Genomic DNA, 26,996 nt, shown 5'->3' with positions numbered 1-26,996 from the left:
TATATGTTTGGGTTGGAATTTTTGTAATGCCTTTTTATGGTTTTGCCTGTGAAGTCTTCTGATGCAAATACATAACGAAAGCCTTTCAATACTATCCTTGTGTATTGTTACAGAGGATCCTCCTGGGCCTGGGGTAGACAGTGAACAGCAGTTGTTAGAAGCATCCAAGTCTGGAGACATTGAATGTGTACGACGAGTTCTGGTTTCACAGCCTCACCTGGTAAATGTGCGTGACCTTGATGGACGTCACTCCACACCTTTGCATTTTGCTGCTGGTTACAACAGAGTTCCCATAGTTGAATACTTACTTCAGCATGGTGCAGATGTTCATGCAAAAGATAAAGGGTAAGAGACATAAATGCTGGTGGTATGTGATTAAATATAGGAATTTTAATTAAAGTATAGCCAGTTTACAGTGGCTCATTTTTTTGTGTACTAATTCAGACCAGTAAATTTAATTTTTAGTTATTGAATGTTGTGTAATTAAGAAAAATATTTCAAAGTTTTTCATTGACATTTTTTCCTGAAAAAATTATCCAAATACAAAATGGGTAAATTTGTGTTTTGTTCATGACACTTACCTGCCAGATATATATATAGCTGTATTCTCCGAAGTCCGACAGAATTTCAAAACTCCCGGCACACGCAGTGGTCAGCCAGGTGGTTAGTACCCATTCCTGCCGCTGGGAGGCGGGTGTCAGGAACCATTCTCATCTTCTATTCAGATTTTTCTCTGTTGCCGGTAATGTAAACACCGGTTTTCATTACCTCCGCCTAGGATTTTGGAACTTCATTGCCGCTTCAGTATCTTGGTTGTTTTCCTTTTGGGTTATTAACCCTTAAACGCCGACTGGACGTATTTTACGTCTACATTTTTTGTCTCGGGTGCCGACTGGACGTATTTTACGTCGACATACAAAAGATTTTTTAAAAATTCGCGGAAAAATAGTTTTAGGCCTACCAGCCGAAAACTCTTGAATCACGCGCCTTGGGGGATGCTTGGAGTTCACGGATCAAGTTGTTGTTTGTTTACAATCGTTACGCAGGTGCGCAAGCGCGAATTTCTTTCTTGCCGCACTAATAAGTATCTGACACATCTCGGAAATTATTTCGTCACTTTGACATAATTTTTGTACCATTTTAAATTAGCCGTTACATGGAGTATTATATATAAAAATGTGCGCATTTTTATGTAGAATACAACCAAAAAATACTCATGATTGTAGCGTTTATCAGTTTTGAGATATTTTCATATAAATAACGATAAGTGCCAAAATTTCAACCTTCGGTCAACTTTGACTCTACCAAAATGGTCGAAAAACGCAATTGTAAGCTAAAACTCTTATATTTTAGTAATATTCAATCATTTACCTTAATTTTGCAACTAATTGGAAGTCTCTCGCACAATATTTCGATTTATGGTGAATTTATGAAAAAACTTTTTCCTTACGTCCGCGCTGTAACTCTTCCGAAAAAATCATACATACGATTGTGGTAATGTTTGCACCATTTTAAAATTAGCTATTACATAAAGTTTTATTTATGGAAATGCGCGCAATTTCATGCACAATACAATTAAAAATAACCCATGGTTGTAGCTTTTATCAATTTTGAAATATTTTCATATAAAAAATGTGACAAATTTTCAAACTTTTGTCAACTTTGACTCTACCGAAATGGTCGAAAAACACAATTGTAAGCTAAAACGCTTATATTCTAGTAATATTCAATCATTTACCTTAATTTTGCAACAAATTGGAAGTCTCTAGCACAATATTTCGATTTATGGTGAATTTATGAAAAAATAACATTTTCTTTACGTCCGCGCAGTAACTTCTTCCGAAAAAATCATACGTGCATTGTGGTAATGTTTGCACCATTTTAAATTAGCCGTTACATAAAGTTTTATTTATGAAAATGTGCGCAATTTCATGTAGAATACAAAAAAAATAATTGAAGGTTGTAGCTTTTCTCATTTTTGAAATATTTGCATATAAATCACTGTAAATAGAAAAAAACCACGTTCGGTCAAATTTGACTCTACCGAAATGGTCAGAAAACGCAATTGTAAGCTAAAACTCTTGTCAGTCTAGAATATTTCAGTCATTTATCTTCATCTTGAAACAAATTCAAAGTCTCTAGCACAATATTTAGATTTATGGTGAATTTAAAAAAAAAACTCCTTCCCTCCGCGCGCGGATTCTCTGCCACAAATCAACGAAATGCGTACGTCCCATTCTCGGAATGATTGCTCCGTTTCATATTAGGCATTTCATAGAGTTTTATATATGAAAATGTGCACAATTTCATGTAGAATAAAACTAAAAATATTTAAAGGTTGTAGCTTTTCTAATTTCTGAAATAATTGCATATGAAAAAAATATATAAAAAAATTCGACATTTGGTCAACTTGAACTCGTCAGATATGGTCGAAAACTGCAATTGTAAGCTAATACTCTTACAGTATAGTAATATTCAATAATTTTTCTTCATTTTGAAAGAAATTGGAAGTCTCTAGGACAACATTTAGATTTATGGTGAATTTTTGAAAAAAAAATTTGTTAACGTCCGCGTGTTACGAATTCATGCATTATTTTGTGATATTTTCTCTGTGTTGCTTTTATCGTTTTACAGTGTGTTATATATAAGAATGGTCGCAATTTAGTGTACATTACAACGAAAAAAAAGTAACTTGTTACCTTTAACCGTTTTGCGCACAGCACGATTTGAATACAATTATATATGAAATTTCATTTTTGTGCTATCATATATCGCATTATTTAAATATGATAATGATAATTTTTTTCATTTCTGATGGTTGCATAGTAAACTTCAGCCAATGACCAAAAAAGGAGCCAAAAATGAACTCTTAATCTTGAAAACTAAGCACGCTGTGATTTTTTGAAAAAAATATTTTTTCCACTTCCATGCTCACTCCGAAACACCTCCGGCACACGGTAGACAATTTTTATTTTACCGCTTCGGCGTTTAAGGGTTAACTGGGATTTGCGGCTAGGCATACGCTATCATAAATTGATTTAATTTTGATTTTCTTGACATAAGATGTCTGAATCTAGTTAGGCTAGTTTCAGACTTTGTTGTCTGCAAAGGGGTTAGGTGAGAATAACAAAACTTTCGATAGATTCTCACTTAATATGCACGACGTGTACATAATTCTTGTTAAAACATCAATGTAATTAGTGTGATATTTGACTGATTCCGGAGGAAGATGTATGATTCGTATGTACGCAAATTAGAGCGTAATAGAATTAGGAGGTTTCTCCTCCAAGATCAGTAAACAGAAGTCAGGGTAATATGCCTACTGAACCTCCTGTAAACTTTATTTTGCCTAACCTTCCGGTATGGCATACGGGCCTCGAGAGAAGTGTGTGTGATAGGTAATGTTCTTTCTGTTATGGTGGATTACATCAGTATAATTGGAATCTAAAGTGCTCGCTCTCCAATCAGTGTTGTGAGTGTAGTGATGTTGATTAGTGCCCCTAGTGTTGTGGAGGGGGCGTCAGATCAGCTGTATAACGCCTCTAGGTCTAGACCTTTGTCGGACTCCCAGGACCAGGGAGTGGGCAAGTCGAAAACCGAAGGAGGGTTACGGAGACTCCCCCACCGATCTGGCGTCCCTTCGGCAGGTCCTGAGGACGCTTCCCAGGCTGCCAAAGATCGTGCACGAATCATGAAGAATGGCTTCTCTCCCTCCGAGACGTCCTCACCTCAACGTGGGTGGGACCCTCGAAAGGCATCTCCAATCAAGAGCGGTAAGGAGGACGTGAGATGTCACACAGGCGGCCATCGTCTTTCTCGCCCTCTTAGGAGAGGTCTTACAGAAGAGGACGCTTCATCAGGAGATCGAGAGCGTCCTCCGCCTCGATTTAAGCTTCTCATCCTCCGAAGTAGCGTACCTCCCTGCACATGGGTTGGAGCTCTCGGAAGGACTCGCGCCCTTTAAACAGAAGCTTATAGGACGCTTCACGTCCTCTATCTATTCTAATGCGATTGTGATCGCAGCCTTAACATTTTAAAGACTTTCCAACGCGACGCTGGCCAGGACGCTCGCCAGGACGCTTTTTGGAAGACGTTCGATGTCGTAGACATCTGGACGCTCTCCAGGAAGTGGATGAGGACGCTTTTGAGGACACTAGGCGTCCTACGTGTCAAGACACTAAGGAATAAGGAGCAGGACGCTCTTCAGATGAGTAAGTGCCCTAAGCTTCAATGCCTTTGACAAAAGTCCTATATGGACACTCGTCAGGAGGAAGTTCTCCAGGACGCTGTGCATGACGTTCCTAGTGATATGGAGGGGGCGTCAGATCGGTCCTATAACGCCTCTAGGTTTAGACCTCTGTCGGACTCCCAGGACATAGGGAATGGACATGTCGAAAGCCGAAGGAGGGTTACGGGAACTAAACACCGGTCTGGTGTCCCTTCGGCAGAACCTGAGGACGCATCCCAGGCTGCCAAAGATCGTGCGCAAGCTCGAATCTTGAAAGAGTGCTTCTCTTCCTCCGAGACGTTCTCACCTCAATGTGGGTGGGACTCTCGGAAGACCTCTCCAATCGAGAGCGGTAAGGAGGATGTGAGATGTCGCACAGGCGGCCATCGTCTTTCTCGCCCTCTTAAGAGAGGTCGTACGGAAGAGGACGCTTCATCGGGAGATCGAGAGCGTCCTCCGCCTCGATTTACGCTTCGTTCTTCCCCGGAAGACTTCGAAGACAGTATCCCGCAGAAGAGATTCAGGACGCTTTCTGAGCGTCCTGATTCGAGTCCGGAGAGAAGGAAGAAGGCGTCCCCTCGCCCATCTTCTTCTCAATGGATCATTCCTACACGTGGATCTTCGCCATCCAAAAAGAACATGGTAGCGATTCAACAACAGTTAGATGCGTTTTTCGCAAAGAAAGAAGCAAGATCACATCGTCGTAATAAAGATCTATGGCTACCTGTCAAGAAATCTAGGCGTTCTCCTTTCTTCTTCTTCTTCGTTCTTCGTCCTTTCCTGATTCGTCGCCTTCTAGACCTCGTCGACTCATTCAAGAACGCGCAAGCACTCCTTTTGATAGAGTCTCTAGAAGTATCGGTGAAAGAGACAAAGACACTGGATGTCACACAGGCGGCCATCGTCTTTACCAAGAATCGAAGAACGTTCAGAAGGCTCGCTCCGACGTCGGGTCGGAGGAAGATAATCATGGTTTTCAAAAACAGGAGGAGAGTATTCAACACAAGAAACGCCTTGCTAGTCAGGACGCTTTCAGTATGCTCGTGAGGACGCTTCTCTGGACACTCGGTGTTACAAACAGTCGGTTTGCTATACTAGGAACTCGCAACGCTGGTTCAGAAGATGATGAACGACTTAAAAGTTATGACATTATACGATATGAGGGCGTAGATGAGGACGCTTTTGAGGACGCTAGGCGTCCTACAAATCAAGATCGATGTAAAGAAGTTTTGACACGACGTCCATCACGTCAGGACGCAGATGAGGACGCTTTTGAGGACGCTAGGTGTCCTACAACTCAGGATCAATTTAAAGACGCTTTGACACGACATCCATCACTTCAGGACGCAAGTGAGGACGCTAGGCGTCCTACACGTAAAGAAAATTTTAAGAACGCTCGGCGTCCTTCACGTCAGGACGCTATACAGGACGCAAATGAGGATGCTTTTGAGGACGCTAGGCGTCCTATGCGTCAAGAAAATTTTAAGGGTGCTCGTCATCCTTCACATCCTGGATTATTTTCTGTCATGTATGTGGGTTTCCCCCATTAGTAAGATACTAATTGTTTGTCAATAAATGTTTTGTCAAGTAAGTGGATGACCCCTCATTGACAAAAAGAAACACTTTTGTCTCGTAAATGGGTTAGTTCTCATTGATAAAGACTTTAATAACATTTTATCGTGTAAGCGGATAAGCTCTCATTGACAAGATTCAGAAGAGCTCTCATTCATTAGTCAGAGGCTCGTCAAGAAAAAAAGACTTGTAAACGACGTCCATGAAGTCTTAATTCCAATAGCATAACCAGCTTGAACTGTCCTTTTCGGTCCTCGGTTCTCACTGGAGGATCTCCTTCGAATAATATTAATTCCTTCTCTTGACGAAGAGAACGAAAACAGTTTTTCCATTCTCTCTTCCTCGTCGAGGAAAGAATGTAGTAGAGAATTAGCTGTCCAAGTGACTACAATACTTATGTATTTTATCTTTGCGTTATATTACTACTGTATGGTTCAAGTCATATACGCATATCGTAGTTACTTCTACGGATAGAGTAGAATAGAGTAGCTGGCAACTCAGACATAGTAGTGCAAGAAGGTGGACATAAGCTGCTGTAACGGTACACCAACTCGGTACCAGGTAGCTTGCTGTTATGCTCGGTAGGTTACGTCTCTCTCTCCCGTGGGATTGACTGACTAACCGTATCTCTGCCCTACAATCGTGGACTTTTGCCTAGGATTGAGGGGAATTATAACATGCATTGATTAAACATTGCCTTCGTTTGCGAAACAATTTTCAACAGAGATATCTCTTAAACCTTTCGGTGCTCTTTACCGCACTGTAACAGGATTCTATAAGAGTCTACCGCGGCATAGCACTATAATAATGCTCTCCTGCTTAGGCAGAGCGCAGCCTTATTAGGGAAGGAAGCATGCTCGGTAGGGGAAGGAATGAGTCTGCTGGGGACCATTTCCTCCCTGAAGAAGTTTGTTTCCCTGAATAGACTGCAATTCAGACCTGTACAGTTTTTTCCTACCGGAAAAATGAAATAATATCCAAGATCTAGAAAAGATTCTGAATATCTCGCAATGCTTCAAGTATCACCTCAGATGATAGCGAAAAAGTACCAGGTATCTGGAGAGAGTGTCAGATGTCCTGGCACATAATCTGAAAGAATTGTAAGCAATTCGGTCGTCCCTGCATTTGTCCCGAAGGAACAGATCAACTCGGACAATACCACATCTCTCTCGTGTCTCAAGAAGTATCGAGAAACTCTCTCTCGATCCCTGTTCAAGTTAATGAAAGATAGCCTGTTATGACAATAGACATGAATGTAACGATTCTCAAGAGGTTCGTTACAGGATTGCACAACGCCCGTACGAATCTTCTCGATCGACGGCAACAGATACTGGCATCCGAGTGGAATCTTCGATTGGAAGTATATAGAGAGTTGTTGAGACTTTAGGGACGTCCTTTGATACATCTCTTCGCAGTGTTTAGGACGAAGAGGCTTCCTCTACTCTGCTCCCTTATTCTCGATCTGGGAGCGGTAGCAATAGACGTCATCCTATGGTGTTGAACGGGGATGGATGTTTAGTCTGTTTTCCCATATTTCAAACTCTGGGGAGATGTAATAAGATGATTCTTGGCGTCAGAGGGAGCGAGAAGAACACTGATCGCCCTATGTGGGCCTTCGAGAGGATGAATTCACAGAGGTCACGTCCTTCCTTGAGTCGGTTTACTCTAACAGCGTCACTCCGAGAGGTATCTCAAAACCTCTCCGCTCTAAGTCTGACTGAGTTCAGACTGTCGAAAAGTTGACCGAAACGGGAGGTTTTTTCAAGACTAATGGCAAATGTCATTGCCAAGGCAAAGGAGTGCTGCCTATCTTGCATTATACCAATCGGAGTGGGCCGTTTCTGGAAATAGTGCAGGAAAAAATGGCGTTCTTCCACCTCGATCTCTGTGAATTGCATTACCATCTTCCCTTTCCGTCTGAAGAATGGGATAAGCTGTCAATCCCGATTATTAAAAAAATACGGGAGTATGTTGTTGATGGCCTTTGGGCTTAGAGATTTGGATCTGTCAAACAACAAAGCCCTTCACGATCTTTAAGGTCTGTGGAAGTCTCGAAACTGTCTAGATCGAAGATTCCGGCATGGAACTTGGATGTAGTCTGAAGTTCCAGATGTCGAAGCATTTCGATCCTCTCCCTTCTGTGAACTTAATGCACGTGACCAGAAAGGCTAATTTTTCTAACCACTCTAGCTACGACAAAGAGGGTTAGGGAAGTTTTAAGCCATCATCAGACGTTTTGGCTTTAGAGAACATAATGCGGTGTGTTATCTAAACCTTCCGTTCTTGCCTAAGAACGAGAACCCGTCTAAACTTTGCCCAGGAGCTTGGAAGTCAAGGGGATGGCATAAATTGTTGGGCAAGAGCCAGAGACAGTCCTTTGCCCTGTCGGGTCTCTCAAGTTATATCTAGATAAAACTAAGAAAGTCAAGGTCCTTCGGACAATCTGCGGTGTTCCGTAGAAGACCAGACTTGCCCATGTCAAAGAACACCCTGGCGTTATTGTTAAGGAGTTATTTCAAAGAGGCTCATTCGTCATGTTTGGACAAAGATTTGAAATCTTTTAAACTGATGTTCACGAGGTGAGGGCGCGGCCTCGGAAGCACTTCAATAGAGAATGGCACTCAGTAACATCCTGAGTGCCACGTTTTAGCGAAGCAACTTTGTGTTCACTTCACAATACCTGGGGGATGTGAAGACGACATATAAGATTTGCTGCTCGCTAGGGCCATACGTGCCTGCAGACACAATCTTCCTTAAGCCTTAGTTAAATATCCTTAACTTTGGCTAGGTTGGTCAGGTGGTGATATATTTTACTTCTTAGCCGTCATGGTATGGTCATATGGTCTAGTCACATTGTGGTCACGCTCCCGTTGACAGATCATCTAGAACTATCCAGCTATACAGGTCACTACCTAGCTGGAAATTCTAGTAAGGCAGAAACAGACTTAGGTGACAGTAATCATGAAGTCAGCTATGCTAACAGGTAAGGAACCAAGATGTCAATCATCTGCATGTAATGTGTTTCCAAAATCCTTCTATTCTGTCCCTTCCCACCTCCAATGGTGGGAGTCAGCTATATATATCTGGCAGGTAAGTGTCATGAACAAAATGATATTGTCGTGATACAATAAAGTTTGTTCATACTTACCAGACAGATATATATAATCAAGTACCCACCCACCTCCCCTCAGGGGACAGTGGTTTTGAAAAATCTGAATAGAAGATGGGAATGGTTCCTGACACCCGCCTCCCAGCGGCGGGAATGGATACTAACCACCTGGCCGACCACTGCGTGTGCCGGGAGTTTTGAAATTCTGTCGGACTTACTTCGGAGAATACAGCTATATATATATCTGTCAGGTAAGTATGAACAAACTTTATTGTATCATGACAATATCATTTTTATCTTTCCAGCAACAAGGAGCTCTTTGCATAATTTTGTAAATGACTAGAGTGAATGTGTCATACAATAAATTTTTTAAAAGCCGACATTTCTATCTTCTCCAGAGGGTTGGTTCCTCTTCATAATGCTTGTTCATACGGTCATTATGAAGTCACGGAATTGCTTGTACGCCATGGAGCAAGTGTGAACGTAGCTGATCTCTGGAAGTTCACACCACTGCACGAAGCAGCTGCCAAAGGGAAGTATGATATTGTCAAATTGCTTTTGAAGGTATGTATTGTATTTTATCTTTTATGATGTTGATGAGCTGTAGATATTCAAGTCTGTTATTATTTGCTTTGAAATGTCAAAAGCAGTTGAGTTAACAACTCATTAAGTTAGCCATACCTCCTATTTAATTTTTGAAATGTCATAAGCAGTTGAGTTAGCTAGTTATTAGGTTAACCAGACTGCCTGTATATTGGTTTGTAATGCATCAAAAACTGTTACGTTAGATTGTCCGAGTAACCAAACTACTGGTATATTAATTCATAATGCTAATTAAGTTTTAGATACCAGCCCTACTTGCAGGACATAACAGATATCATTGGCTTAGAATTAGAGTTTGTGCTTCTGGGTGGATGGTTAAGCTCATAAATAATTTCTGAGGTTATTTTACTAGTATTTGAGAGATAAAAACTTCTTTTGATAAATTTCTGTATGAGAGAGTTACTCACCGCGTCAGCAGTTGGCTAGGTTTGTGTTTGCCAAAGTTAAGAATTAGGTTGTAATTTTTCATACAATTGATTTATGCCTTGTTTTCTTGCATATTTTTCCTTTGAAGTCTTAATTGCCGTTTCTGTTGTTCAGCTAATGGCAGTACTCAAAGTAAGATTATTATTACAGTGTTTTTGGAAAATGATAAATCCCTTTGATCCCTTCCCAAATAACTGTTAGATTCTTCAACTCAACTCTCTTCCAGTTTTTACTTTGTTTATGCATTGGTCCTATTAATGAACCCAATGAAAGCCCAGAAATATGACTGTGGTCAATCTTTGTGGGTAGTCAAACTATCAAATAATAATCCTCACAAAGGTGGATGCCAAGTGGAAAGGTCATACAGTAAAACCCTCTCTTATCAAGGTCATACTTGATGACATTTGGATTTTGTTTGATGAGTGAATGTCCGTTTTTTATAATTATTTTGAGTGGAACCTTAGATTTTTTTTTATAATTTTTTTGTAATTGAAGTTTTCATGTAACAACCATTGCCAACAGAATGGAGCAGATGTGAATAGGAAGAATAGGGATGGTCACACAGCATTAGATTTAGTAAAAGAGAGTGACCAAGATGTTGCGGATCTACTCCGTGGTGATGCAGCTTTGCTGGATGCAGCCAAGAAGGGCAATCTTGCACGTGTTCAGAAGCTACTCAATCCTGAAAATATCAATTGCCGAGACTCTCAGGTAAGAATAAACTCTGTTTTCAGAAACACTGAGATTTTTAATAAATTCATTCTGTGTAGTTAGCATGCATTCCTCCCCCCTCTGTGTTTTTTAAATCAAAAGGGTTTAATTTTTGTTTTGTTTATAGTTTTTATGGTAAAAGGTAATTCACAGGTCTACCTTTTTGTTTTGTTTATTTATACAAGAGGAGGGAAAGTGATTTAATTGCTTAAGTACAAGAACAACAAAAGAAATGTTAAGCAGATCTCCTTATAGTTTGGAGAATTAGTAACTAAAATTATAATTAACATCTGTAACACAAGGAAAGAAAAGACAAAAAACTTGAAAAAAAGCTAAAGACAGAGGTGGTCTAGCAAGGCAAATCCCATCATGCTGATAAATTATGAAAAGAAATTTTAAAATGTAATTGGAATTAAAATTGGGACACATTCTTTCCTGCCAGGTGCTCATGTCTCAAATTCAAAGCAGTTTGGTAGCATCAACATGCCAAGTTCCAATTCTCTTTCTGTAAAGCATGCTAAATCGACTTTTGCATAGAAAAGAAGCATACATATAAAGAAACATTAGGTTTTGGTACAAATTTCAATGTTTCAAGTGGATTATCACTTTAATCTATTTTGAACTAATTACCAGTGTTCACCAATTTCAGCTATGAGTCAGTTCCATTTACAGTGTTGGTATCTAACTGTTTTACATCCAATATTAAGAATGTATTCTGCTTCCCAGCTCAGAAATTTGATTTGGAGCTTGGCAGGATGACACAGAAGTCAAGCTGTTTAAGTGACAAAGAGGATTTCATTGTCTGGTGCTACTCCAGGTGGCAATGAAGAATTTATGAAAGCTTGGCATATTTGTGAGGGAGTGGTGATTTGAGTATTTAATGCATCACCTGTAGAATCAAACCATTTGTTGTTGTATTAGAAATCTGGACATGAGGTTATTTGTTTTTAAACCAACTTTTTTGCTTTTAAAAGGGCCGGAACTCCACACCACTTCATTTAGCAGCTGGCTATAATAATCTCGAGGTTGCAGAATATCTGCTGGAAAATGGAGCGGATGTCAATGCTCAGGATAAGGTGAGAATTTAAATGCCTGTGCATTGCAGTACGTACTAGTAAAGAAAATTTTTATCAATAGCATCAACCTTTCCTGGAATGTTATTTTTATATCTGAATAATGCTGAATAGGAAAAATGTATAAACTGTTTGTATTGTGTGAATGCCAAATGTAATTCAACTGTTTGTTTTCCAGGGTGGTCTCATTCCCCTCCATAACGCATCATCTTATGGTCATCTAGATATTGCTGCATTGCTCATCAGATTCCAGACGGCTGTTAATGCCACTGATAGATGGGGTTTTACCCCTCTCCACGAAGCAGCACAAAAAGGCCGAACCCAATTGTGTGCCCTCCTACTTGCTCATGGTGCTGATCCTTACCTAAAAAATCAAGTGAGTTGTGAAATCAAGTTGTTCCGATACGTAATACAAACCCTCGGTCCTTTAACAATAGGAAGTAGCTAGCGGCAGCTGGAACGGTCGTAAGCTTCGAACAAGGGGAGAACGGTAGTTAACTGCTTGTCCGACAGTCGCGCGCCGCGCGACTGGGAGGTAAACAAATCACTTTTGCTTTCGGCCCGCGGGGTGTGAAGGACGTGTTCGTCATCGCTCTGCCCGCTTCATCGTCGTATGCTTTGTTTTTATTATATTTTCTACTAATGGTTTGTTTGACTTGAAATGAAACTGTAAGTACACTGTTTTCATTTTCATTACTTAATTATGAACCAACATGGAGTTATCGCCGTAGATGCGGCGATTTCCTCTCTTTTCTTGAATTGAACCCTTGAATTATGTCTCGGTGCCGAGGGCGGGCGCGCTCGCGCCGAGTCATGTATTTGGGCGGAAGTGTGTAATTGAAAAATGTAAGTACTCTTTTCATTATATTTTTGCCCTGTGCGTTCGTTACCGAGAGTGTGATTGCGCTCGGCACGAGCCTTTTAATTTTGTATAATAGAATGCAAGGAAAGTGGATTCGCAATTGCAATATTCTTTTCATTTTCATTTATTTATTTGCATGAAATTTAATTTGGATCAATTTTCGTTCTTACCCGGGAATTGATCCTTACGATTTTTTTATGTGAAAATGAAATCGCAAGTGCAGTATTCTGTTTCATTTTCATATATTTTATGATAGCATCATATTATTGGATCAAGTTTCCGTTCTTACCCGGGAATTGATCTTTTCCCCTTTAAGTTCTATGAAGTGAATCGCAAGGGCAGTATTCTGTTTCATTTTCATATTACTTTTCACTGCTGTGTCGTGGGGGTAGGGGAAGCGAAGGTCTGGCCAGGAAGTCGTCGGAAAGCTCTCCCGCGACTCCCTTGGTATCCGATTCTTCGTCTTCCTTCCTACCCCCCGCTCAGCTTCTTCGTTGTATTTTGTATTTGGGGTCTTCCTTGCGTTCGGGGTGGGGCATGTCTTCCCCCCGTGCGTGAGGGAACCCCTCTTACTAATCTATCTATGTTACCGCAGGTGCTACATCCGTGGGAGACGACCTTGGACAGGTATGGACACCGCGGAGGCAGGGCGTGCCTAGCATCCACGGGCTGCTGCAGCGTCTAGCGAGGTCTGGGGCGGTCTCCACTACTACCACGGCCGCTTATGCTGCTCCCCCCCTCCTGGTCTACACTCCCCATGCTGTGTCGATGACGCCGTCTGCCGCTACTAGGGCCGCAAGCCGTACCGAGGTGGGGTTGCCGCCGCCGCATGTTTTCTTCGTGTTGCCTGCCCCAGACTCCGCTGTTCCAGCAGCTCGCCCCTGGCACCGGCCGCCAGGACCCAGGTTCCGCTGGCTGCCGATGATTCTACAAGAGGCGATCGCTGGGCCTCCGCCGTACCTGCCGCTGATGTGATTCCCGCTGTTGGCTTGGCTGTCCCTTCTTGGGTCTACCGCTGCCGCTGTTCCTGCCGCTCCTGAGCTGGTTGCTGTTCCTGTCGCTCCTGATTCCTGTGCCTGTCCATGCTGGTCCTGCCCACGGTGTGTCTTCCCCAGTCCCAGGTCCTTCCGGACAGGTGCAGTCGGGCCCTGTTGCTTCGGCAACTGCCCCGGCTCCCTCCTGACGACTGTCCTGCGAGAGCTGACGAGGAAGAGGAGAAGAGGAAGCTGTCATCTTCGTCTTCATCGTCTGCTGTTGCCTCTTCCCCTTCGACTTCTAAGGCCCATAAGCCGAAGAAGAAGAAGGCTGCCTTCCCCCCTAAGAAGTCTCCTTCGGGAACTTCTAAGGGCCCGTCCCACCCGGTGGGACGGTTTGGGTGGGACCGGGGGTCACTGATGGTCCTCCTGCTCCTTCGGGAGCGGGGCCCGTCTCCCCTTCCGTAAGGAAGAGATAGACGGGGACCAGAGGAGTATCGGTTAGCTCTGGTACTTCCTCGCCTGGTGCTAGCGGCGATGCCGCTACGCCAGGTTCCGGCTCGGTCTCATCGTTCGCGAGAGATCCCGAGTGTGCGTTCTCCCTCGGGAGACCGTGTCAGCCAAGTTTCGGCGCCAGAGTTCGCTCGGCGCCAAGACGCCGGCACGGAGCAGAAGGCTGGTAAGAGACGCTCAGGTGGGGACCTCTTGCCGGGGAGGCCAGCGGCCCCGCATCTTGCAGCGATCAGCTGGTAACCCGGGTTTTCCCCCCTAAGAAGGCTCCTTCGGGACCTTCTAAGGGCCCGTCTCGCTCCGGCGATTCGGGGAGCTCTTCTGCTGGTCCTCCTGCTCCCTCGGGAACAGGGCCCATCTTTTCTTCTACCAAGGAGAAGAAGACGGGGACCAGAGGAGTACCAGCTTCGGCTGGCACTTCCTCGCCTGGTTCTAGCGGTTCTGCCGCTAAACCAGGATCCGCCTCGGCTTCTCGTTAGCGAGAAGTACCGAGTGGACGGTCTCCCGCGGGAGACCGTCCAGCCAAAGTCTTGACACTCGAGCTCGCTCGCCGCCAAGACCAAAGCGCGGAGCAGAAGACTGGCGAGTGTCGTGCAGATGACTCTCGCTAGGCCAGTGGACGCTCTCGCAGCGACCAGCTGGCTGCTCGGGTTGACGTGACGGTCGCTGACCAGCCACGGGTTGAGGCGAGGAAGGGGTCCCCGCGGGTCGTCGGTACCAGCCACGGCTGGTACCAGCGGCTCGACGCGCCGAGAGGACGCTCGCCGGTCTCACCGCGACACCGAGACCCTGCAGGTCACCTGACGCCGCTCCCATCAGGACCGGGCGGAGACGGTAACCAGCAACAGCTCGCCTGACGCTAGAGATCATGTCGACGTTCTCAGCCGAGCCTCTCGCCCCAGGCGAGCGGCAAGGCTAGGCCTGCTGCTCGATCGCCACTGCGGGTGGACGCATCAGCAGGCAAGCCCTCCAAGCGACGGCTGGTCCTGCCAGCGAGCTAGGGGGGAGCGTCAGGTCTGCCTCTCCTGTACCTTCAACCTCCTCGGGCTACACCGGGAGGAGCGAGCGGTACCTATGAGTGATCGCGAGAGGTGCGACGCTCGCGATCCCGCTATGACGCCGTATGGACCAGGCACGGTTCTAGGACCGGACCAGGACATACGCGCAAGTAGCTGGAGGCGACCGTCAGGGTGGGGTCTGCCGCTGTTCCTCCTTCTGAAGGAGGAGTATCTCGGGATCTGTTCTTGTTGGAGGGACTGGACGGTCCTACTCCGCAGACACGGTTACTCCCGAGATACAGAGGAATTTGCAGAAGTCATTAAGCTGATTCGTCAGCATAATGACCTTGCGGAAGGATTGCCGCTCCCACCAGCAGAGCCCACGTCTCTGCTCGAGTCGTTTTGGGGACCGAGAGGGAACCCAAACCGACGGTGGGTCTGCCGCGATCGGAACTTGCCGATTCTGTCTCGAACCAGAGTCTCTCGTCTCCGGACAAGAAGGCTCTCTCAGTTCTGGCCGGTCGATCAAGCTACTTCCACCTCCTCTACTGCGACAGCGGCGTTTCTACGTGTCTTCGGACACCGTATTTGAATACTCCTTCGGTCCTCCTGAGAGGTTTCGACCTCGACGAGGACTGGAATGAGTCGGAGGACGGTATCGGCTCTCTCCTGTCAGGTGTCGATCAGCCCCACCCAGACGAGTTCACAGTGGCGGCAGACCCTTACCTACAGTGAGAGTTCGTAACCCCTCGCGGGAAACGTTTTCTCCTGACGATACGTTTTCCCTGACTCTGAGAGGCCATCGCCGCAAGGCGATGGCTGTTCCTACTCTTCTCCAACTGCTAGTTCCACTGGGAAGGCGAGGCGAGTATCCAATTCCTCCCCCATTCCCTCTCTTCCTTACGGTTACGAGGGAAAGGGGAGGGATCCTACAGAGATTTCTCTGTAGGATCCCACGTTCGGACTGCGCTACCGGGGGGGGGACCTTCGGGTCCTACTGACGTAAGCCCCGGTCGTTGAGGAGGGAATCCTGCCCCATTCTCGATTTCTACGGGAATCGAGAGGACCACCAGCCGATATCGTTTGACGCATTCGGTGGGGGTTTCGCAGACTGCTTAGAATTCTACGGAATTTCAACTAACGCATTCAGTGTTCGAGTTTTACGATCTCCAAACACTTACGCGAGACCACGGTCCAAAGTGAGCGAGACGAGAATCCCGATATACACGATAATCAACGGGAACCTCGCCTATGCTCGAATTCCTGGAATTTCTAGCATTGGGAAGAAGACTGCTGCTGAAGAAACTATCTCACAGTAGGCGACCAACCTGGACTAGAGAAGATCGGACGGGAATGGGATCCAGTTTGGCTTGCAACTATCGTCTTAGTATTCTGTTCACCATTGAAGCTTTTCCTTCGAGGAAAGACTTCTCCTTCACTCTCTTTGATAGAGATCGAAGGTGGTCGATCTCCAATCCTTATTTTGTTTTCTTGAAGGAAAGAATTTAGGACGGAGATCGTTGTTCAGAATCCTACAAATATACTCGTATATTAACCTCGCGACATGATTCTACTAAGCAGTGAATTGTCCGAGGGGTAGGCGCATATCCTAGTTAATCTACGGATTGCGACTTATAAGAGAAGTATTCTAATTGAACTGCAACTCGGGGTTGCCTGCAACCTCCCAGGAGTTTTCAGTTTCAATTTTATATACTTATGTTTTGTCATGACAACACCATTTCAACGTTTATATTTACCGAAATTCGTTTCGCCTAAATATAATTGCTCGAGCATATCTTTTATGCTCGGTAGTTCTAGCCGAACGCATTCCTTCATGGAATAATGGATTTACCTGGCAAACTCAGGGATGACGAGTCAGCGAGAGCTCAGGCTCAGCTTACTGCGTATTGAACGCCTGATAGCAGCTCAGTATCAGCTGGGCCTCCGATATGCACGGTCATGTATGTCTCTCTCCCTGCCCTGCTTTGATTGACTACCGAACCGTATCTCTGCCCAACAATCATGGACTTAGGTCTCTGATTAACGGGGATTCTCGCAATAATGAAGGACCATCTACTGCTGTGACGCTAGATTCCATCGCCTTCGACATTGCGAGAATTTTCAACAGAGATATCTCTTGGACTCTTTCATCTTTCTGTTTACCGCACGGTAACAGAAGTCTGTACAATCTCCCGCTGCATCGCACTGCGATAATGCGAATGATTTTGCAGACATCTGAGTTTGTCTTCAAAATATCTCTTATTCGTAGGTGTACAATTGTTCATTGTTCAACCGAATTACGAGATGTCAGAAGACATCGCCTACTCTCCGACCTGACAGCTCTTACTTCCAAATGTTCAGCCCATAGAAGCAGTTCTTCAGGCGGCTTTACCCCTGGTTTTCATTACTGAAGAACGCGCCCCGCTTTCATTGCAACTACGACTTCTCACCGGACAGCAATGAAATAGCGGTTTAGTTTTTCAGTTTTCAGTCATTTGTAAGCACAGGTTATGAATCTTGAGAATCCTTCTCTCGATTCATATGTGAAGACGTAGGTTGCATTCAATATCTACCTTCGTCTTCAACGGTACATAGTGTTGTTTCTCCTTAGCTGAGATTCAACAACCATGAGATGTTTTACCTTCAGGGACCCTCGGTCTCTAGAAGGCAATTGACTTTCGCCTGTTGGGCACATGCCTTAAGAGAATCATCACCTCGCTGTCCGGCATTGGTGACAAAACAAATACATTATTTGTTTGGTCTCTCGGCATAACCCTTTAAAGGCGAAGGTCACGTGACTTACTCGGATGCTTGACAACTTGCCTCCTACCGAACGCAATCAGTCGGCGGCGGCTGTCAGAGCGCCGAGTCAGTTACGAACTAACTACGCTGTTGACTTAGTTCGGTTGTTACAGAGCAATCATTACTTCGTTTAATAGCTTGTCACAGTACCCATACCATTGACACCCACCATGGAGTGTCGTGTCCTATCCACTACCGAGAACTTCGCTGCATGGGATAGGAGGATGCGAGAGACTTCGTGGCAAACGGACAGACCAGTATGGGTACTGGACATCACCGAAGTAGAGAAGAGGGATAGGTCATGCGACTATTTCCTTCTTTTCCTCTGAGGAACTGCATGACTTCTCCTGCGAAGTCAAGCATCCCAGGGGATGGGGATCTGTGACGCTCGATTTCGTACCGAACTTCGTAGCCGAAGACTCAGAACCCTTCGGTCCCTGACGATTGGTTCGAGTCGTTCACAATCCCCTCCCTAATGGACTTCACCGCCTTCGATGCGAAGGAGATGCTGCCTTGTCCGCAAGAACTTCTCCGTGGCGCAGGTACTGAAGGCAGGGGTCTGGTCAACCAGACCACATGCCCTTCCTTTCTACCTTCGGGATATTGCCCACAGTCCTTGGATCTTTTTCCTTGGGACCCGTGGTGGCTGCTCAACACGTTGTGTAGCGAACCCAGACCCTCGCAGGCTGAACAGCATCGAGTCCTGGTGTGACCATAAGAAATGGATGAGTGAATGAGAGAGTGACTGGCTCCTCTTCCCATCTTTTTCTTCCCCTCTACCTGTGGTTAGAGGGACACGGTCGTCACCCTGCTGGATAAGGACAAGATGCAGGTGAGCTACTCAACAGAGCCCCATCCTATCCCTTTCACTAGGGATAGGAGCGTATATCCACCACTTCCTCCAACAAGGGGGAGGAAGTGGATGCCAGCTTGAGACAACCCATACTTTATGTTGCCTCTTGCAAACAGGAACAAGTTCTTGCTTGCTGGTACGAAGAGATACGCTTGCCTCTCTCTTAGTACTCGGCCCAGAGGTCTGACCATTGATCCTGCGGTGCACACCCCGATCAATCGGACAGAGGCTTGGATCCATCCCTCGCTCTTACGACCAGGGAGGCATTCCAGGGATGGACGAACACCATCTGTTCATCAAAAGACTCAGATTCCTCCCACCAAGAAGTGAGTCTTCCTATTGTTAAAGGACCAAGGGTTTGTATTACGTATCGGAACAAATGACAATTTGTCGAAAATTGCATTTTTCCTAACTATACGAAAACCTGAGGTCCCTTTACAATATAGTCCCCAAGTCCTCATGCCACCCCTCACTCTGCGTATTTTTTGCATGGGCCAAAAGCAAAACCCCTTGATTTGATTCTTTACCTCCCAGTCGCGCGGCGCGCGACTGTCGGACAAGCAGTTAACTACCGTTTCTCCCTTGTTCGAAGCTTACGACCGTTCCAGCTGCCGCTAGCTACTTCTATTGTTAAAGGACCTCAGGTTTGTATAGTTAGGAAAAATGCAATTTTCGACAAATTGTCATTTTACATTGTATTCCTTAAGTTATTTAGAGAGGAAAGTAAACAACTTTAATATCTACAATTTTCTTAGGGATGGTTTGGTGTGTGTGTGTGTATATATGTCCGAGGCTTTTTTTTATATCCATGACAGGAACTTTTATTAATTTCCTCTTGCAATTCAGGAAGGTCAAACTCCACTCCATCTTGCAACTGCTGAGGATGTGCGTAGTCTTCTGCAAGATGCTATGATGAGCCAACCTAGTCTAGCACCGGCTGGAGGAGCGACTCCCACTCACGTTTCTCCTGCATCCCCTAAGCCTCCTGGCACACCGTCTAAGTCAGTTTCACAGTCTACAGTATCTCCAGCACCTTCACTCATTTCCATTAACAACATTGGTGCCGAAGGTGAGTCATTTGTTTTTTGTCTAAATCTTGAGCGAGTTCTTTTTGAGTTAACCAAAAGTACAGTAATGTTTTGTTTGTAATTGTACTCTTGCAAATGAACATTGGCTTTTAGTGTGTTATTTAGGAGTTAAGTATTCTACAAAAAATCTTCAGACACTGGTGAACCAAATTTATTGCTCTTTTTGATTTTAAAAATATACCAAGTGCTTATGTGAAACAGATGCAACTAAGTCAGTGTGTGTTAAGTCTTGTCGTATTCTTTCCAGCTAGTTAGCCTTGAACACCTTTTAGAATTTGCTAATTAATTAAAGGTTTTTAGTTGTTTGTATTTTTAGCACTTCTAACCAGAAGGGTCTAAGGACACGCCTTGGTGGTGTGCAGTCAATAGGTGCTCTAGGAGCTGTAAGAAAAAGATTAATTCCTGTCTTGTTTATATTCTATGTTCTTTATGTAGCCAAGGTCAGAATTTTTCTCTGTAATAAGTAAAGATTTTCTTATAATTTTGCCATTCAGTATAAATGAAGTAGGTGAAATGTACGAGGTATGCTAGTATGTTTGGTATTAAAAGCATTGTTAAAAATCCCTAAAATATCTTTGTCATCCATTGTAAACTTTTGCTATTATGTAGTGATAGCTCTGTAATTTAAAAAAATATCGCTTAATAACCATATGAATACAGTCATGGTTTTTTTTCTAACATAAGAACAAGGTTTAGGAAGCAGAGTCATTTTTGTTTCAAAGTTGCTGCTTCCATTTGCGTTTTCTGAAGATAGTTGGAGTCGTCTGTTCTTGAAGTAGCCTGAGATTTTTCCTTGCTGATGATCAAAATAATTTTGTATCTTAATAAAAAAGAAGCACGATATGTCATCGCATCCTGTAGCTCTTAAAGGTTTGAATATGTTTATCAGTCCCACATCTCTAATTCTAAATAGTAGTAAATCTTTGTATGCTTCTCTTCTTGATCTAAAAAGGTTTTCCTGAATTTATGCTCAGAAAACCTAATTTTAGTTTGTAATTTCCAGTCTCAGTAATTTTTCTTTATTCTCTCTCCTGTGTGATGTCATTTTTCATATTATTAGAACATTGAATGAAATTTACTGTCAGTGCTGTCTGGTTTTCCTTAACATTACCAAGTTTAGAACTTAATGTTACAGTGCTACCCCGCTTTTTCGCGGGGGTATGTTCCAGAACTTGCTGCGGAAATGCAAAATTCGCAGAAATTCAAACTCTTCTAAAAACGCTTATAAATGCAGTGGTGGGATTACAAGCTTAAAAACAAGCAGGCAAATACCCCCCACATAAACTTAATCAATCCAGCTGTCAAACTCACCTTCGGTCATACTTTCCTCTTTACACCACGGAATACACGCAGGACAATTGACCTATACCTACACAGAAAGAAAAAAAAAAAAAAAAAAAAACGTTCAGATACTTAGGGCTATGCTGTGCTGTCGCACAAACAGCACCCAAGGACCACAACCTCACAGCCTAACAACACAACAAACAAGGAACTCAACCACAACTCAGCAACAAAACAACAAACAAGGAACACAACCACAACAAAAGACCACTGCACAAACAATCACTAACACAAAAACAACAACACAAAAAGGCAACACACACACACCTACTAACAACACCAAGGAATCACAACAGCTCACCAACAATAACCATCAACAACTCAAAACCACACCAAGAAACCACAACAGCCTCCAACAACAACTTACATATAACCCAACAGGAAATCACAAGCACAACAAATCCAACAGCACAGGCACAACAACTCTAAGCAAACAATATTAACTTGACAACAACTAAACAAGAACAAAACAAAACAAAACTCAACTGACTTTCAATGCCTTCAACACTTTTCACTTACTGCTGCCAATACTACTGATCTTCACAGGCTCTGCCTAAAGACTGACCAAAGATGGACTGAAACACAGAACTTTAACAACTAACTCCAGCTGCACCAGCAGACAACCCAGAACTCACCAACAACCAATTCAATCGTTAACCATCCAACCACCAATTATTCTCTCTCTCTCTCTCTCTCTCTCTCTCTCTCTCTCTCTCTCTCTCTCTCTCTCTCTCTCTCTCTCTCTAGGACGTTGTCAAATGGAGCTCCCATAACTCCTCCATATTTCCTCCCCCGTTACATTTGACGACGGCTCCTTACAATCACAACACCCACACTAAATGGCCTTCTGCAACACCAACGGATGCTTGGACGCAGGCCCCCTGGATCTTGTTTGAGGGCCCTCTTACACACACTCAGTTACACCGCCCTCCACTTCTCCCAGACCACTTCCAGTCAGACTTCCATTACCATCGCCCTCACTACTATCCTCCCAAATCCCATTCACTATCTCATCTACCCCCTCCAACTCTTGTCCTGATATCTTTTGTAACTGCCACCAAATCACTTACCTCATTTACACTCCACTGCCAAACTCCCGAAGAGACTCGTTCATACTGCCAACCACATCCTTACCACCTGATTCCCTTCTTGGTGGAATTTCACTAAACCCTGACAGTTCATACCCACACACGCTATATGTATCATTCCTCCCCTCAAAGTCATCAGTATTACATGCCTTATCCACCATTTTTACCCTAACACTAACCCCTCTTATCATGCAGCTCACATTTCTCCCTTTCATTCCCTTTCCTTAGCTTCTTCGCTTTCTTCCATACTCAGCCAACACCAACTGCCAATCTTCCAGACCCATTTGCTCACTGACACTCCGCTCACATTTATTCACCTTCAACCACTCACTTTTCACATTCTCCCGAACATACTGTGGTACTTCCCTCCTCTTACAGAGCTGGTTTTGGTGTGCCCTAACCACATTCACACCCCCAACTACTCGCAATTTCCCCAACACATAACTCAATCCACACTTTCCCACTTCCAAAATCTCAAAAGGCCCTTTAAATTTCTCCCTTATCTTATTCACATTCTCCCCATCTCAACCACCTCTTTTAACACCTTATCTCCAATCCTAAAACTTTCAAACCTTTCTCTCGCTTTCTTCCACAAGTCCCGATCACTCTTTGACAGACCCAACCGCGGCTAAACAATCCTTTCAAAATTCAACACATACTTACAAGGAGACATACCTATACTCTTCTGCAGTGTAGCGTTATATACCTACATTGCATGTCCTACATACATATCCCAATCATTGTCGCCTTTACTCACCATTCGGTAAATCTTGGTCATCGTTCTAACAGTCCTTTCCGCCAAACCATTCGCACTGGGTATACACGGAGTAGATTACACATGGACAATACCCCATTCCTTCAACATTTCTTCAAATTCCCATCCCACAAACTCAGGCCCATAATCACTCAACATTTTCGCTCGCTTACACACACACATAGGCAACATCACTTGCCCCACCATCCACGCAACAGTTTCACTCCTCTTATCCTTGATGCGAACCGCGTAGGCAAATTTACTCTTTTATCTGCAATCGCAACACAGGTGGACTCTCATGCACACACTTATACTGTCCCCTCTGACAGTCTTCACACGTAACAGCCACATCCACACAAATCTTATTCAACCCAGGCGCATACAATCTCTCTCTCATGCATTCCCACAACTTATTTTTCCCCATATGCCTAAACCGATCATGCACCAACAACCACAACCACATACTCACTGCTGACTCAACAGAAAACACCGGCACATACACTTCCCTGTTATACACCCCTTCCTGATGCAAAAAGTACACTTATGTTTTTACAAACTACAAACCGTTTAGCAACCCTCTTATACACATCCAATTCATGGGGCCAATCTTCCACATGCACTGCCCCCAAAGCACACTGCCGCAACATACTTGTCTCCAAGCACTTATCTTGCCTTTCCTCAATCTCCTCCTCACTCAACAAATCATTCTCACTTCTAGCAATATCAATCAACCCCACAAAGTTTGCTACAAATGCACTACCGTCCTGAATCCTAGCTATTGTACTACCCACTTTACGAAGAATCTCATTTCCCATATCTACGCTTACATCATGCATCCTCAAAAAAATCCATCCCTATCAAAAAGCAAGCTGGCATATAATTTTCTCCCATGATTAAAAAGTCATGTACTACCCCCAAATCTGTAACCTAACCTTTAACTGCACCTCTTAACCATACTAAAACACTTCCTTGTCCCAACCCATGTATCCTCACACTTGTACACAGCCTTTTCACTTCCCAGTTGCATCTCTCCAGTTGACTCACCACTGACCAAACTACAGTATTCACTATCATTTATTCTGACCATCGCCACCATTTTCCCTCGAGTCCCACGCTCACAGACATTCACTGCCACGTCCGCTTGGTTATCCACAACACAGTCATCCTCACCACATTCATCCTCGGCTACCTCCCGACTTCCGTACTCCTGATTCAAAACCCCTTCATAGTCCCCTTTCCTAACCAACCAATTACAACTGTTTTCCCCGCACTGAATCCTCAAAACCCCGTGCTCACTACCTGTACTTATCCTCCCTCGATACTCGACCGGTCTGTCCCATCCAAAATACAAAAATACCTTTATTCCAAACAACTCGGCTACTGCTAACAGCAATTTATGCAACATTTCCTCTTCCCCAACTTGTTCCTCCATATATGCCACTCCCTTCTGTACTTCACTGATCAACCTCACTCGTAACTCATTCACACTACCGGGTACCTCTTCAACCAGACCTCTCCTTTCTAAGTCTTTCAATGCTGAAAACAAACATTCACACACACTGTCACCCCCTTCAAACCTCTCTTTTACAACCAAACCCTCAGGCACCACATTTAGACCCCAGCCACTCTTCACGACATCGTTGCCCCTACCATGCATCGTAGACAGTGCATCAGCAATCACATTTTTACTCCCTGGCACATATTCTAAACTAAAATCAAACTCGCTCAAATCTTCAATCGTCTTCGCGATCCTAGCATTCACACTCTCCTTCTTGATCATATACACTAACGGCGGATGGTCCGTCCGGATAATAAATTTTACCCCATACAAAAACACTCGCAAGCTCCCTCTCAACCACTGAATACTTTCGCTTCGCTTTATTAAAAGCTTTACTTACATATGCAATTACTCTCAACTCTTCCTCCCCATTCACCTCTTGCATCTGCAGCCATAATGCTTATAACTGCCTTGTTAACAGTACACTCCCTAATTTTATATGAAACTAAGCAAATGAGTGATAATTGTAGAGATACAGCCCATATAAAGATTTGCCAGTTGGTGAAAGTTCCCACAAAACCAGGAAGAATATATTCCACAAAACTCTGCAACTAAAGTGAAGCACAAAAAAGTGGGGTAGCACTTTATTCTTATGTGGCCTCATGTGTCTTGATACTCAGAGAAATTGCGGTCAGGCAGGCATCATCCATTTGAATTCCATTGCACTGCATGCTTTTGTAACATCTAATGTTTGTATGTATAATAATCAATTCTTTGGAATGATTCTATTTTGCAGTGTGTTTGATTACTTGGTCATGATATATTAAACATTTACAGCCCTGGACAAACTTGAAAAGTTAGTACATAATTGAGTCTTTGCAATGATGTAGCAATGAACAATGTCTATTTACCATATCTTCAAAAGATTAGAAATTTAACTTACTTTATCTCTCATTTTGTCAATGGCTAGTTGGGGTGGAGAAATGTTAGTCCTTATTAACTGGTTGAAAACCAGTAGAGGCTGAAGGGTAAATGGTGGCAGGTATCCACAGCAGTTATGCACTTGAAAGAAAATTTTCTAAAATACTTGTCATCTTTGGAATACTTTTGTTCATATTTGATTTGTGGTAGCTGGGATGAAATTATTCTTATTAATTGCATTATTTTTTTGTTAAATTTAAAAAATGCTTATTCTCTTGTAAATCTTTTCATCCATTTCTTTTGCTCTCTTTTTGCCTTGGCATCCACTTCATGGGGAGTACCATCCTTGGTGCCATGCTAAGGACACTAAACTGTACACGGTTCATTTCAAAGTCTCTTTGGCCAGCAACATTGTAGTCCACCTTATCTCCTTAAGGGGGTAGTGTCGTCAGTGCGCCATATGTAGGCATTATACTTGAGGTTCTTCATGGTGTCCCTTTGGTCCCATGCTGCAACCCCTTTCATTCCTTTCATTGTACTACCATGGTAACCCTTTAATCTCAATTTTCCTTTCAGCGCTGAATGACCTCATAGGTCCCAGTGCTTGGCCTTCGACTTAATTTGTATATTCTATTTTATTCCACCTTATGGTTTGTATTTGTTTCATTTGGTTTCTTCCCACCCAGCTATGTGATGTCTTTAAGCACTTCAGAGTTTTTGCTCCCCAAATGCAGAACTAAATTCTTGCTAGTCTCATCAGAGATTTGCTAAGGATTAGGTGATGTAGCTAGTGAGGGATTAGGCAGATTCTAAACTCGAGTAAATCATTGACCAGCCATTGGGGTACTGAGCTTCTACTCTTTGATTTGCTGCACATGTATAACTAATTACATGGATTGTTTTTTTATAATTGGTGGTTTCTTTAGACTCAAAGCCATTTATATGTATATAACTTCTTACTTCTATAGTTAGAGTAGTTGCAAGTACAGAAGTAGGATCTATGGGAGAACCCAGATAATCATGGAGAAGGACACTAGTGAGATGGGACATCAGGCAGAATGTGCACAAGATAGTAGAAAGTGGAGAAATAAACTTTATGTAAAATCATAAATGTTGAAAAACGTTTATTTTTACAGGGAGAGGTCCTCTCATCTTCTCCTACTGGTATACTTCTAGTTCTCTTCAGGAATTTGAGATTTGAAATCCCTTTATATGGAGGAATTTCCCCTGTCATATGTGTAACTACTAAAATGCTCCTTTTTAGCTTATTCTGTGCCGAGATTTGAAATCTCGTTTGGAAGTGAAGTCTCATTTACGATGTAATTACTAAATGGCTTTTTTCCAGCCAGCTAGTCTACACTTGAATTGATTCTTGAATTGTCCTCCCTAACCAGCCAGAGGCATAAGTCAGAGTAAGGTGTTTTTATCTGGAAAACTAAAGTTGTTTGCAGTTTTGCAGTCGCTTGACAATATTTCTCTGATGTTTATGAAACTGCTTTTTTTTTTCTATGCATCAGTAATTGCTGGTTGCTGAAAACAAAAGTCTTTATATTTGTATTTGAATTTTATTATTTCCTTTCAAATT

At 43.5% G+C, this 26,996-nt stretch overlaps 2 protein-coding genes across 6 annotated transcripts in view; one reads left to right on the top strand and one right to left on the bottom strand.

Moving 5' to 3' along the window:
- Positions 1-19,885, top strand: part of LOC135203456 (poly [ADP-ribose] polymerase tankyrase-like) — a 22,713-nt gene extending 2,828 nt beyond the window's left edge. Inside the window, exons 2-7 of the mRNA XM_064233181.1 lie at positions 114-345; positions 9,308-9,473; positions 10,461-10,649; positions 11,624-11,725; positions 11,901-12,098; positions 19,568-19,885. Of these exons, the coding sequence (XP_064089251.1) occupies positions 114-345; positions 9,308-9,473; positions 10,461-10,649; positions 11,624-11,725; positions 11,901-12,098; positions 19,568-19,870 (1,190 nt within the window). The 3' untranslated portion in view covers positions 19,871-19,885. The remainder of the gene's footprint in view (positions 1-113; positions 346-9,307; positions 9,474-10,460; positions 10,650-11,623; positions 11,726-11,900; positions 12,099-19,567) is intronic.
- LOC135203676 (uncharacterized) overlaps positions 1-26,996 on the bottom strand; it is a 192,104-nt gene that overhangs the window by 55,563 nt on the left and 109,545 nt on the right. The gene's annotated exons all lie outside the window — the stretch shown is intronic.

The sequence above is a fragment of the Macrobrachium nipponense genome, chromosome 36 (genome assembly GCF_015104395.2).
Source record: "Macrobrachium nipponense isolate FS-2020 chromosome 36, ASM1510439v2, whole genome shotgun sequence".
Lineage (NCBI taxonomy): Eukaryota > Metazoa > Arthropoda > Malacostraca > Decapoda > Palaemonidae > Macrobrachium > Macrobrachium nipponense.
The sequence above is the reverse complement of the archived record's forward strand: the minus strand, read 5'-3'. Positions and strand labels throughout refer to the sequence as shown.